This window comes from Eulemur rufifrons, chromosome 12 (genome assembly GCF_041146395.1).
Source record: "Eulemur rufifrons isolate Redbay chromosome 12, OSU_ERuf_1, whole genome shotgun sequence".
In the NCBI taxonomy this organism is placed as follows: Eukaryota; Metazoa; Chordata; class Mammalia; order Primates; family Lemuridae; genus Eulemur; species Eulemur rufifrons.
The window spans coordinates 15,869,703-15,882,039 of NC_090994.1; the positions used below are offsets into that span (position 1 = coordinate 15,869,703).

Here is a 12,337-nt window from a genome sequence, read left to right on the forward strand (position 1 = left end):
CTTGGGTTTTAGGCATCCACTGGGGGTTTTGGATGTATCCTCAGGGAATGAGGGGGCACTACTCTACATCTACCATGTATTACAAAACATCCCGCGTGGAGTCTGGGACTGTACCTTGTAACATTAATATTTTTGCAGTGAAACATGCGATAGCTATGTACATTAAGTGGGTCAAGCTTCGCTGCCATGTGAGTTTTTAGAGCTTTTTGGATTTTAGATTTACAAATAAAGGAGTGTGGATTAACAGCTATAGAAAAAGGACCACTAATGAAAAGCAAAATATACCACTGTTACCAGACTACTTTGAATCAAACATGGAATTTATTTTTTCAAATCACTTTTTTTGGGAGCAAACATTGTGATAGTAAAAAAAAAAAAATTAATATCCTAAATTCCCGAGTTCCCACCCACCTTTAACATAGATAGTTGGTGTCTTAAGTAATTAATAGTGGGTATTCTGAGCTCCTAGACTCAGTACCTGGCATCATAATCTGCCATGCTTAGAATGAGAGTTCCCACTCTCCTTCCTTCTTTCCTTCCTCCCTTCTTGTCGTCTTTTTAATGTATCGACAGGTTCCTCTGCAGTGTGGTCTAAAAGGTGGTTTTCTTTTAAAGTATAGATAGGCACACTTTGCAGAAAGTCTCAGTGGTTAACAACTTTCTAGAGGAACACCTTGCTTGGCTTTTAGTATCTAACTTTAAAAAAATGTATATATCTTGTAACATAACCTTTTTTTTTTTAAGCCAGTGTGTATTAATTTTTATGTCTCAAATTTTAATACATTTTTAACAAAAGTATTTTTCAGGGAAAAAATCATGGGTTTCATTCCAAATACAGTTGACAACCTGTCAAAAACAAGTATAAATGATATAAAACCCTGCTAAGTGAGGAAATGGGATGTATATCTTAGATGTTGCTGGGACTAGGAGAGGTCATGTTACTGCATACAAAGTAACTGGTTCTTAACTATATTTATTGATTGCATTGTACATTTGTGCAGAGCCTTTATTAGATATGAGTGTTATATTGTGGTTTTGAAATGTTTTAGGACATTGAGGTTTTTGTGTTGACATGTGATATATTATAACTTTTTATGATTTAAATATTGTGATACAGGACAATGTATTTGGGGGCCTTTTACCTTTGAAAATTTGTTCTCAGCTGCCCTTCAGGAGCAGAGGTTATCTCCATTTTCCTAAAGAATTAGAAAACTCTTCTCAAGTAATAACCTCTTGGTTTATGTCTAGTTGCACACTTAGGTGAGCTTTTTTCCTTAAAAAAAAAAAAAAAAAAAAAAAAAAAAAAAAAAACTTACAACAAAATAGAAATGTCTGTAATTAAAGATCAGAATTATTTAAAAAGTTACTTTCGGCCGGGCGCGGTGGCTCACGCCTGTAATCCTAGCACTCTGGGAGGCCGAGGTGGGCGGATCGTTTGAGTTCAGGAGTTCCAGACCAGCCTGAGCAAGAGCGAGACCCCATCTCTACTAAAAATAGAAAGAAATTATACAGACAGCTAAATATATATATATAGAAAAAATTAGCCGGGCATGGTGGCGCATGCCTGTAGTCCCAGCCACTCGGGAGGCTGAGGCAGGAGGATTGCTTGAGCCCAGGAGTTTGAGGTTGCTGTGAGCTAGGCTGACGCCACGGCACTCACTCTAGCCTGGGCAACAGAGTAAGACTCTGTCTCAAAAAAAAAAATAAATAAATAAATAAATAAAATAAAAAGTTACTTTCTTCTGGAAGAGTTGGTTTTTATTTAACTTCTGGTTAAAGCATTACCAAAAGTTTAGAATTGTTAACTAAGTAGACAGTACAGGTTGGGTAAAATTGTTTTACTGCTTACTCTACAATTCCCAGGTACTACTTTTTCTAGCAGTTTAGTAGTTTTTCTTCAGATAATTTTATGTTTTTCCTTAAAGCCTAATTAAAGCAACACTAAGCCCCTCTCAGAAAAACTTCTTACCAGTGTTGAGAATTAAATAAAGGATGAAAATTTTAGAGCTGAAACTTTAGAAATCATTTAACCTCCACATTTTTCAGATGACACTACAATGAAGGCTACCTGAAGGATAAAGTGATTTACCCAAGGCCACACAAGTAAATCAATGGCAGAGCTAGAGTCATTCTAGATCTTTTGTCATTCAATCCAGTATTTTTCCATGTGTTGCATGGTGATAAAGTAGTTGTTCCGTATTCAGTAAGGAAAAAAAAGCTTATGTTGAGTTTGGTAGTGCCAATTGTAAGAGTAAGAATATGGGAAGTAGTTTATTAGGGTAAAAGATGACTTCTTGCAAGGACATTAAAAACACTGTAAAGTTGATGGTCCAATAATAGTTTCAGTTATTCTGTCTGATATTCTCTCTGCACTGTCCAGTATGGTGGACACTAGCTACCTGTGCCTGTCAAATACCTGAAATACGGATAGTGTGACTGAGGAGAAGTTTTATTTTTATATAATTTTAATTTATTTAAATATAAGTAGCTACAGGGTGGGTGGTGGCTACTATATTGGGCAGCATAGTTTGGAGATTACATTGATACTAAACACAGGTGATATTTCATGTTTGCTAATGTTAGCTAATTTAAAAGGTCAAATTGTAGGAGACAATAGAAGGAAAGGATCTCTACCAGGAAAATACTCTGGTCAAGCCTAGAGTTTGAAGACCCCAAATTATTCTATATTTAGAATGAATATGGAATGTTTAGTTTGGCCATGATTCTGGACTTAACTGATGGCATGGACTTTGAAGCCAGGATTTGAATGTGTGGAAAGATTCGACAGGACTCAAAAGTAGAAAGAAGACATTGAGAGCTCTGATAACTTTGTAATCCCTCCCCTCAATTGTCCTAAAAATATTCCTGAAAGATATCAGAAAGAAAAAAATAATTCAGATCTATCCAGGGCCCATGTTTATATATAGTAGAATATCAGTCTGTCTGAAAATTGCTTTTGGTGGAAAACCAAACTTTAACTTCTTGAGATTAGATTATGTCCTGGTGCTTTAGCTAAATTCATTCCACAACCGCATAGCTGGTTCTGAATTTATAAAGCTGGTGAAAATACAATGGAATGTGTCTCTTAAATTAATATTTTATTTCCTATATAAACTGTCAGTTTAGCTACAAGAATCAATTCATCTCTTAATTTGCTGGTACCTTAATGAGAAAATATCTGTATCGGAATTATCAATTCATGATACCACTTAGCACCCAGCAATATGAGTCCCTATATTAACCTGAGAATTGAGATTCTTGACTCAGGTCATTGCATAACCCTTTCCTTGAGATGCCTAATAAATTCAGGAATTAAGTAAAACATTCTGTGGGAAATGCAAAATATATTGATCGTTTGAATGGATCCCAAATGAATTTTCATCATTCCTAAAATTCCCATGGTCCAGTGGCCCTTGTTTACAAGCTCATCTGCAAGTTCAAATGCTTTAAAGCAGTTTTTGTTGGTTAATTTAGTTTTGTTATATTAATATGTTTAACCTGTTTAAAGCTAGTAATTGTCATTGCTTTTAAAATTGTTTTATTGCTATTATTATTTGTTACTCTTCTCTTTTGCTTACTTTGCTTCCAAAGCTCAGAGTTGGTTAGTTTTTGCTCACATATTAGCCTAGTTGATGATCTGACAGATAGTGAATAATACTCAGTGAAATCTTAGACAATTCATTTAACTGCCTTGGCACCAGTTTCATTAACTGTAAATGAATATGTTGCAGATGATCTCTTAGGAGAGTGGTTCTGAAATTGGGGGTGAGGTGACACAAAAAAGAGTGACTTTCAAATGACATCCCCCTCCTTTTATATAATCCAAGGTGTTACTGATAGATGTATATTATGCATGGTTTGAAAGTAGATAAAAGTCAGAATTCTTTTTCAGTCTCATTACTTTAACAATTTGTGATTCCATGTTCATGATCTTTGCACGCTAGTCTATCTCAGCAAAACCAAATGACTCATTTTTACAAAACTAAGTCGACTTTGATCCTGTAAGTTGCTGAAGAAAGGGGCAAAGCCCTTAAAATGTTGAAATTGAGATAAGTCAATAATCATAACTTCTGTTTAGTTTTCTTCATATTTATTCACAAAGTAATTCTGCCTTTACACTGAGTGAAAGAGAAGTTGTTTCTGACTACCACAGAGAAATACAAAGGGGAGTTTTAATTTTAACCTTCATTCTGATAATGTAGCTCTTCACATTAACTCATATATCTGTGTCTCTCTGTGTGTGTGTCTTTACATCTTTCACATCTTTAGTCATTTCACTAATAAAGACAGTTCAGACTTTGGAAAGTAAACTTTGTGCCTTGCTTATTTTTTTATCCCACTTTATTCTAATAAAAAATGTTTTAAGCCATCTATTTTCTGTATTCCTGGCAGCTATTATCATGACTGTAATTGCCTAGTTTCCTTTCTGGCTGATCTATTGCTAGTCTTTATCTGGATGTTATTAAAGAATATAAATGCTCCATAGAGCACCATAGGCTCAGCCAGAATATTTTCAGATTCTCAGCTAAAATGAAACAGAACTGGTGCTTTAGCTGTTAAGTAAGTAGCTCAGATTTGTTGTCAGTGTGTGTGAGGGGCTCTAAATTCATTACGTTAGTTGTTCCTGCGAGGTAGCATTTGAAAAGTAGCTGCGGCTGTTTATAGATTGTGGTCCTTGGGCACCAGATAGTGGATGTTGGAATGTATTGCAGAAAAGCTGATTAAAGTACTAGGATCTCTCTTGAACAGTAAGAGTAGAAAGTCGATTGTAATACCTGTGTCTGACTCTGTTGGATGCACTTAAATATTTCCTTTTGAAAGCTTTGGTTTATTACCAGCTTTTCCAGGAGGAATAACATTTTTGCAAAAATGTGCCTTTTGGTGAAAACATCAATAAGCTATGCTTGATGAGAAATTTATGGAGGTAGACTGATTTGAACTTTGAGGATCCCAAATACTTTGCAGTTTTATTACCTAAGTTATTAGAGTCGTATTTCACTATGACTAAAATTTCAATCATAGTAGCTATTTTCAGTTCACAATTTTAATGTGATTTTATTGTAGATCAGAGAGTTTACACTTACTCTAAAATACAAACTATGGCAAAATTTAGGTGTTTTTTTTCTCTCTCTTTTTTTGGTGGGGAGCACTTTCCTATCCGACAAAAGTTGCTGGAGTAGAGTATGGAAATATTTTATGTAATCGTAAAACTTACAAATCTTTAAATGTACTTTGTCCTCCCCTTGGTAAAATATTTCAGTAGTTGCTCATCGACTTCAAAACAAAGGTCAGATTTCTCAGCTTAGGGAGCCATTCGTGATCTTTTCATTTCTTCCCTGCCTCATCTTTACCCATTCCCCTGCAAGTGTCCTTTGCTTCATGTGTAGACATCTGCCATGTCCTCTCTCTCTCTCTCTCTTTTTTTTTTTAACTGTGGTTGCTTCTTTCTTCACCTGAGCATCACCTCTTCTTCCATCAAAACTCTGCTTTAGTTTCTCCTCTTCCAGAAAGGTTTCCTTGAACCACAACTCTGCTTTTTACTAATTTCACTTAGACTAGCTGGTAAGCTCTTTATAGCATTTCTTAAGGTCTTTTTTCATACTCCACTGTAATTATTTGTTACTTATCTGTCTACCTTAATAGAATAATATTCCTTGAGTTCAGAGATGATAGTGTCTTTTGGTTTAGAATCTGGCATATAGGCCTTTTGAATAAACGTTTGGTGAATGAGTGACTTCTAGAGATAAGTTTCCTAATTTGATTTACTTTGACCTTGGTTCTTCAAGCATTTGAGGGTATGAGTTATGCCATTTTCCTCACAAAGAGCTTTTAAAATTGACTCTCTAACTTCCATATTGCTACCTAAAATGTTTAATAAAGGTAGGTCTTGGGCTTTGGGAAGGCAGGAGCCTAACTGGATAGAGAACATAATAATATAATTTTTATCCCATCAGTTAGCTAAATAATCTAAAATATAATTTATGGGAAATTGTAAAGACCAACTCTATAATCATGAAATGTGCATTCTAGCTTATATTGTTGAACCTATGACTTTATTGGTATACAAAATTCCCTTAGGAGAGAATAGATGTTTAACAGCTTTTTCCTCATTTGAAAATATCTGGTTATAGTTTCTAGATTTTAACCTAATCTAGAAGAAAGACAAAGTTAAAGCTAAAGAATCTTTGCTAATATTAGTTATAGGCTTTAAACATGTGCTTGGTAGCTCTGAGTTGGCTTTATAGTATTTGCATCAATATTCTGCATTCTGTAGCAAAATAGAAACAATATGTGGAATAAGCCCATATTTACATATAAGATTTTTAAAAACAATTTATTTCATAATATAATTATAACATTTTGATTTAATCTAAAATTTTATTTCTTATATGTATACTTAATATTTGCTTTCATAAAATTATTTGGTAAGACACTTTGTATAATTATTTCTTTGGTAACATAGCAAACTGAGTCAGTGTATTATAGCTGAATCATAGTCCTGGCTGTTCTTTTTATTTATTGAAGGAACAAACGCTGTATTATTAACATTCCTTGTCCTTCAATTGAGCTTGCAAAAGAAACTTGTTAGATCTTAAATACTCTAAGCAATTTGTTATGGAGGGTTTGTAATTATATTTCTAGTTTCAGGCTGTGATATATTTTAAAAAATCCATGGTGGAAAAATAGAATGGGGAAAAATTACTCACATCGCAGTAGTTGGATATCTGCTCATTTTCAGAGGCTCCCAATCTCCTTTTAAAAAATATTCTTAAGATTTGTTTGTTAAAATTTGGTATTGAGTTTGTTGCATCAAGTATAAAGATTACAGCTTGTTAGAATATTATTGCCATTTAAGAATGTATTCACTGTTTTGGTTTTTGGAGCGCTGCCTCCAAGAGGTTCATGGCATTTGGTACGTAGTTCACGTATTTCTAGTCTACAGACCTTCCCTATCGAGGCAAAGGCTTCGTGGTTCTGATATTTGCATTTGCTACTGCTATAAAGCTCAACAATGGTAATTAATGGTTTGTTTTTTTAAAAACTTTCCATGTCATTACAAATAAAACTTGAGTTTTTTGAAGACTAGTAATTTGTACCTTTACAGAGCCACATTATTTTGCTTTTGTCTCAGGATGTATTATGCTTCACAAGTATACTGTGACAGCCTGAATAGAAAAGGGGGGAGGGGACATTGTCTTCAGCTGGCATGCTGTTATCAGAGGGAATGTGTTTCTGGACACGAGATTTAGCATTCATTGGTTGTCTGGAGAAAGCTATTTCATCTGAGGATTGGACAAGAAGCTGCGTCAATTTGCTGCCCGTCTCCAAGGCACTGGTGATGCTGCCTTCACAAGCTGGCTAACGTCACGGCTCCATCACCCAGCGGGGTGTGGACTCTCTTTTTCTGTTCTTCTCTATTTAATTCTCTATTTGCTGCCTACTGCATTTCTTAATCTGTCTTCTGCCAAATGCTAACAGCATGATATTTTGCAATCATCTAGGTGAATACAAGAAAGACGAACTCCTAGAAGCTGCTAGGTAAGTGATTCCATTCATTTTAAGTGAGTATAATGCATTTAAGGGAGAAAAGGGGGAGGGCAGGTGGAAGACTATAAAAATTATAACATGTTATTGTCTTGCTTGGATTTTATGCAATAATGCAGATAAGACCTATATTAAATCTTTGTGTACTTTATTTCCTATGATTAGTGTATATAATGATAAAATCTTTCAATATGGTGATGGTTATATGGTTAATTTTATTTGAAACATTTCTTAAGGTACCTGCAAACCCTAGTTGCCCGGCTTTTCACATGATATTTGTAGAGTATTTAAATGCTTATATCTTCATTTTCTTCTGAAGATTTTTCTAGCAAAGCTTGAATGAGGGACAGAAAGTAAATGTTTAAATCTTCATTCTTTTTTGTTGTTGTTGTTCTTGGTCATTTATAATTTAATTGATTAGCTCTTTACAGCATTTTGTATGTATTTTTTAACTCCAATGTTTTATATCATTTATCAGAATAAAGTTTGTTTGTAATTAAGAAGATGACTTTATGCAGATAAATAAAACAAAAACGTAGAAAGCTACATTATCCAAGATATACCATTATATGATGATTAACAGGAATTAATTAGAAATACAGTAATTTAGTATTGCAGGAGATTTATTGTGATCCATATAAAAGAAATCAAAGCAAACCCATATCATTTTTCACTCTTGTGTGAAAAAAATTATTTATAAATATTAATAAGAAGCTCTATAATTTTATAGGAATTGACTTACTACCTTTTTATAGGAGTGGTAATGAAGAAAAACTAATGGCTTTACTGACTCCTCTAAATGTGAATTGCCATGCCAGTGATGGACGAAAGGTAAGTTATTTAAAATGTAATACCCTTCAATAATTTGTTTTTGCCTTGCAACAAAATTTTTTGAAGTTGGCATGTATATACGTATGTATATATAGCTTCATGTACGTACAGACATATATATGGGTGTATTTTTACTGGCATCTTTTCACCATAAAATGAAATGCTGTTTTATCTGTTATTGGCAGTTCTGACATATTCATAGAGCTGGTGAAGCGTGGATCTTAAGTAAGCCTTTTCTCTTAAATGTCAAGCACTGAAAGTTGTTTGTTACATAGAACTGCAGCTTTGTCGGTGATTAAAAATTACAACACATTATTTTCTGTCTATGGTAATGGGAATTGGAAATATTTATGTCCTATTTATCCATCTTTGTTAGGACATTTGCATTTTTGATTTCTTATTTGGCAGAAGAAGATTTGTTTGCTAGATACTAACCGTTTTTCCATTAAAGCAGAGAAAATGTTGATGATTTTTTTTAGATTTATGTAGCAGCCTTGCCTTTTTGTTTATTATTTTTATTGGTTTAGGTTTTAATTGTGGCATATTGAAAGAAAATAGATTAAAATAGAAATATTTTGCATTAATATACAGTTGTCATAAATGTAAGATAACATATAAAAATGTACACCTGGCAGCTTCATTATCTGCTTTGTATTCTGGCTAACTATAGACTGAAACGTAATTCTTCATAGCCTTTGGTAATTGCAAAGTTTTGCAGTGATTTACCTAATAGACATTGAAAAACAAAACACTCTGTAAAGTTTTTTTAAGATGACAGTTAATTTTTTTAATAGTAAAGGATAGCTTTTATATTTTAAAAACCTAAAATATTTTTAAAGATACACTGAAAATATTGAGGGGAAAATACTCTTGTGCCTACTATACAAAGAATGGATTGCTTTGAAATTATTTATAGTGAAATGTTATGGCAAATATCAGGATAGATGGTACCTCTTAGAAATAATATTTTGCTTTTAAAAAATTACTTTTCTGTGAGTGATAATTTCATAGATCAAAATTACTCAGTTTTCCTTTAGTGCTTACCCACTTTTTCCCCATTTTAATGAAATCCCAAAATAGTGACAAGGAGTTGAATCCCTCAGAATATATGTAATTTGTTATTGTAGATGGCTTGTATATTATGCCACATTTCTTAATGAGTGTTTAGTTTCTCTGGATAATTTTGGAAGAGGCTTCTGCTTCCATGGAAGATTAAATTACTCACATATATCAAGCTCTAAACTAGCAAAGATTTACTCAGCACTATTACTTACTCTTCGAAAGTGTTTTTAAATGGGAACTGCTTATTTTTCCTTCAGTTTTGAAGTTGCTTTGGGGAATTTAACACTCTTGTGTGTACTTTGAGCTGCAAATTTTATTTAGATCATCTCAGTAGATAAAGTGACTTCACTGTGCAAAAAAGGTCCTTCTTATCTATGATTAAATGCAGCTATGGTTTTTAGACAGAGCTTGTTTAGAGGCTAGCCTAATTCAGTTTTCCATAGCTATTTTAATACTACAGAATTTATATGAAATTACTATAGCAGGAGTCAATTTCCATCCCAGCTTTATTCTCCCTTCCTTACCCTTCTACCTTGACAGCCCCCTTTTCTAGTGCAGTAAATCATATTAAGGAGCATAATTGTTGATATTTGACAAATTATCTCTTCTCCCTGCTTCATACCTTACACAAATGTATAGAACTCCTTTATTTTTCCTTCTCCCCACAGGAGGATATAATATAGACTTCCCTTTGGAACCAATATATTCCTCATCCAAATTCCTATGGCTTCTTTTCTGTATTCCTGTTCGGCACTTACCACAGAGTCCCTTAAATGGTAGTTATTCATAAATGTCTTTTTCTTCTACTCTTCTGTTAGCTTTCTTTGTATATTGCTCAGGACAAGTCTGGCACTTTGCATTTAGCAGAAGCTTAGGATATGACTCTGTTGTTCCCTGATACACATAATTGTATCCTCTGAGTGAGAAAACCATCTGCACTGCTTTCCATTTAGAAAATTAAATCAGAAGTATATGAATTGGAGATTTTATGTTTGCTATTATTATTACTACTAATATTCTATTAATTTATTTTTGGGAAATTATAACATGAAGGAGAGCTGTATATTTTAAGGTGTAGAACATTTTTAAGAATACACCTCAAGTATTATTCTACTAAAGGATTCCTAACATATAAATAGGGCAATAATTTTCTAAAATGTGCTCTTGTACGTTCTTAGATTATAAGTTTTTAAAAATTAAATTAGATAGAAAATGAAAAATAGTCTTAAGCATTTATTAGGTTTTAGTGCTATGTATATACTATAGGAAATCATTCACAATTGTCCATCCATATGCAAAATGCAAATAAAATTTCAAAATTTAAGTTGAATGATATATATATATATATATATGTATATATATGTATTCAGATGCTCTCGTTTATGGCATAGAGTAATTCTTATTAGATGTACTGGTTGCAGTAAAACCATGAAGTGTTAATGTTTTGGGAGCTAGTGGAGATCAGGACAAGATCCCTTAGTTATGACAATGTCTTTTGTTTTCTTGCTGTTATTGTCAAGAAAACAAGTTAAGCTAAATCTAACTGCTAAATAAGGTGTCTCTGTCTTAGATATGTAGTCTTTTTTCAGAACATTTGCATGTATTTATTTAGAATTAGGAAGTCAGATTGTACATTAATGGGAGGATAAAGATACTTTTTCATATAGTAAATCAGGCATGTAAAGTTTTTATTTCTTGAATTTCATTTTAGAACACAGTACAGAATCAAACCGTTTTTTAGAGATTTCCTAAATGACTATATTAATGCTTAACTGAGCCCTTTCCTGTCTTAGTTTTTACTACAATTCCTGGTTGGTAAATTTTAAAAACCCATGGAAATGTTAATTTCGTTAATGTTTTTGGAAAGGAAATGTTCCTTATACTGTGCTTAGTAGGTGGAGAATTTGCCTAGAGATATGTGGGGGTTTGAGACTTGAGTATTCCTTTTTAATGTAATACGTGGGATTGTACAATGAGAGTATATATTTTAAATAGTCTCTTAATTCTGTACTGTGACTTGATGATTATCTAATTAGGTAATATGTGAGTGGCTAATTTTTATATTTCTCACAGACAGTTATTTTTCTAACCTGTAGAATTTTGAAAATAGTAAGGTTTTACATAACTTATTGTTATATTAGGCTTTTATTTTATATACAAATCAGAATTGGAGCTTGGCTGTTGTAGAAATTTTATTGTTTTTTTTTCTTCCTAAGAATCAAATGCAGAAGTTTTTTGTTCTAATATGCTACTATTTTGTTGTTGTAAAACGGTACTTTCATACAATTATATACATGCTATACTGATGGCCACTTCAGAAACATAGGGGTATAGATAAAATTTCTTCTTCTTCTGTCTCCTCCCATTATGATTAGTTATAACATTCCACAATTCCTTATGGCATTGAAGTGTAATCAGAACCTTAAAGTAGATTGTTTCCTTTCTAAAATTCTTGATTCCTGTATTTTCAGACTTAGATTTCTTGATGTTTAATCTCCTTTTGTAGTGTTTTTTTTTTTTTTAATCAATATCACATGCCTTATTAGCAATTACCCAAGTGTTCTGGTCTTATTTGATACCTAAATTTAAGGTGGTAATCGTTTCTTGGTTTTTGGTATTAATTTTCATAAGGACGTCTTTGTATAATGAATGAAAATAAATGTTTGAATACATCTCAAATTATTCCAACAGTCAATCCTCCTGACAATTTTTTTTCATCCCTCTCTATGTTCTTCCCCTTTCCTAGCTGTCTTTATCCCCTTCCAAAACAAATGTTCTAAATTTATCCCCTTTTCATGAGAGGAAGCACTAGGTGGAGATTAGGGATTATTGTGCATATTCCTAAATAGGAATAATATGTATCTTTGCATACCTCTAATATGTCTACTATTGCCATGAT

At 33.0% G+C, this 12,337-nt stretch overlaps 1 protein-coding gene across 1 annotated transcript in view; it reads left to right on the forward strand.

Moving 5' to 3' along the window:
• The window catches only part of TNKS (tankyrase), a 179,453-nt gene that overhangs the window by 92,404 nt on the left and 74,712 nt on the right, over positions 1-12,337 (forward strand). Inside the window, exons 4-5 of the mRNA XM_069484945.1 lie at positions 7,503-7,539; positions 8,301-8,376. Of these exons, the coding sequence (XP_069341046.1) occupies positions 7,503-7,539; positions 8,301-8,376 (113 nt within the window). The remainder of the gene's footprint in view (positions 1-7,502; positions 7,540-8,300; positions 8,377-12,337) is intronic.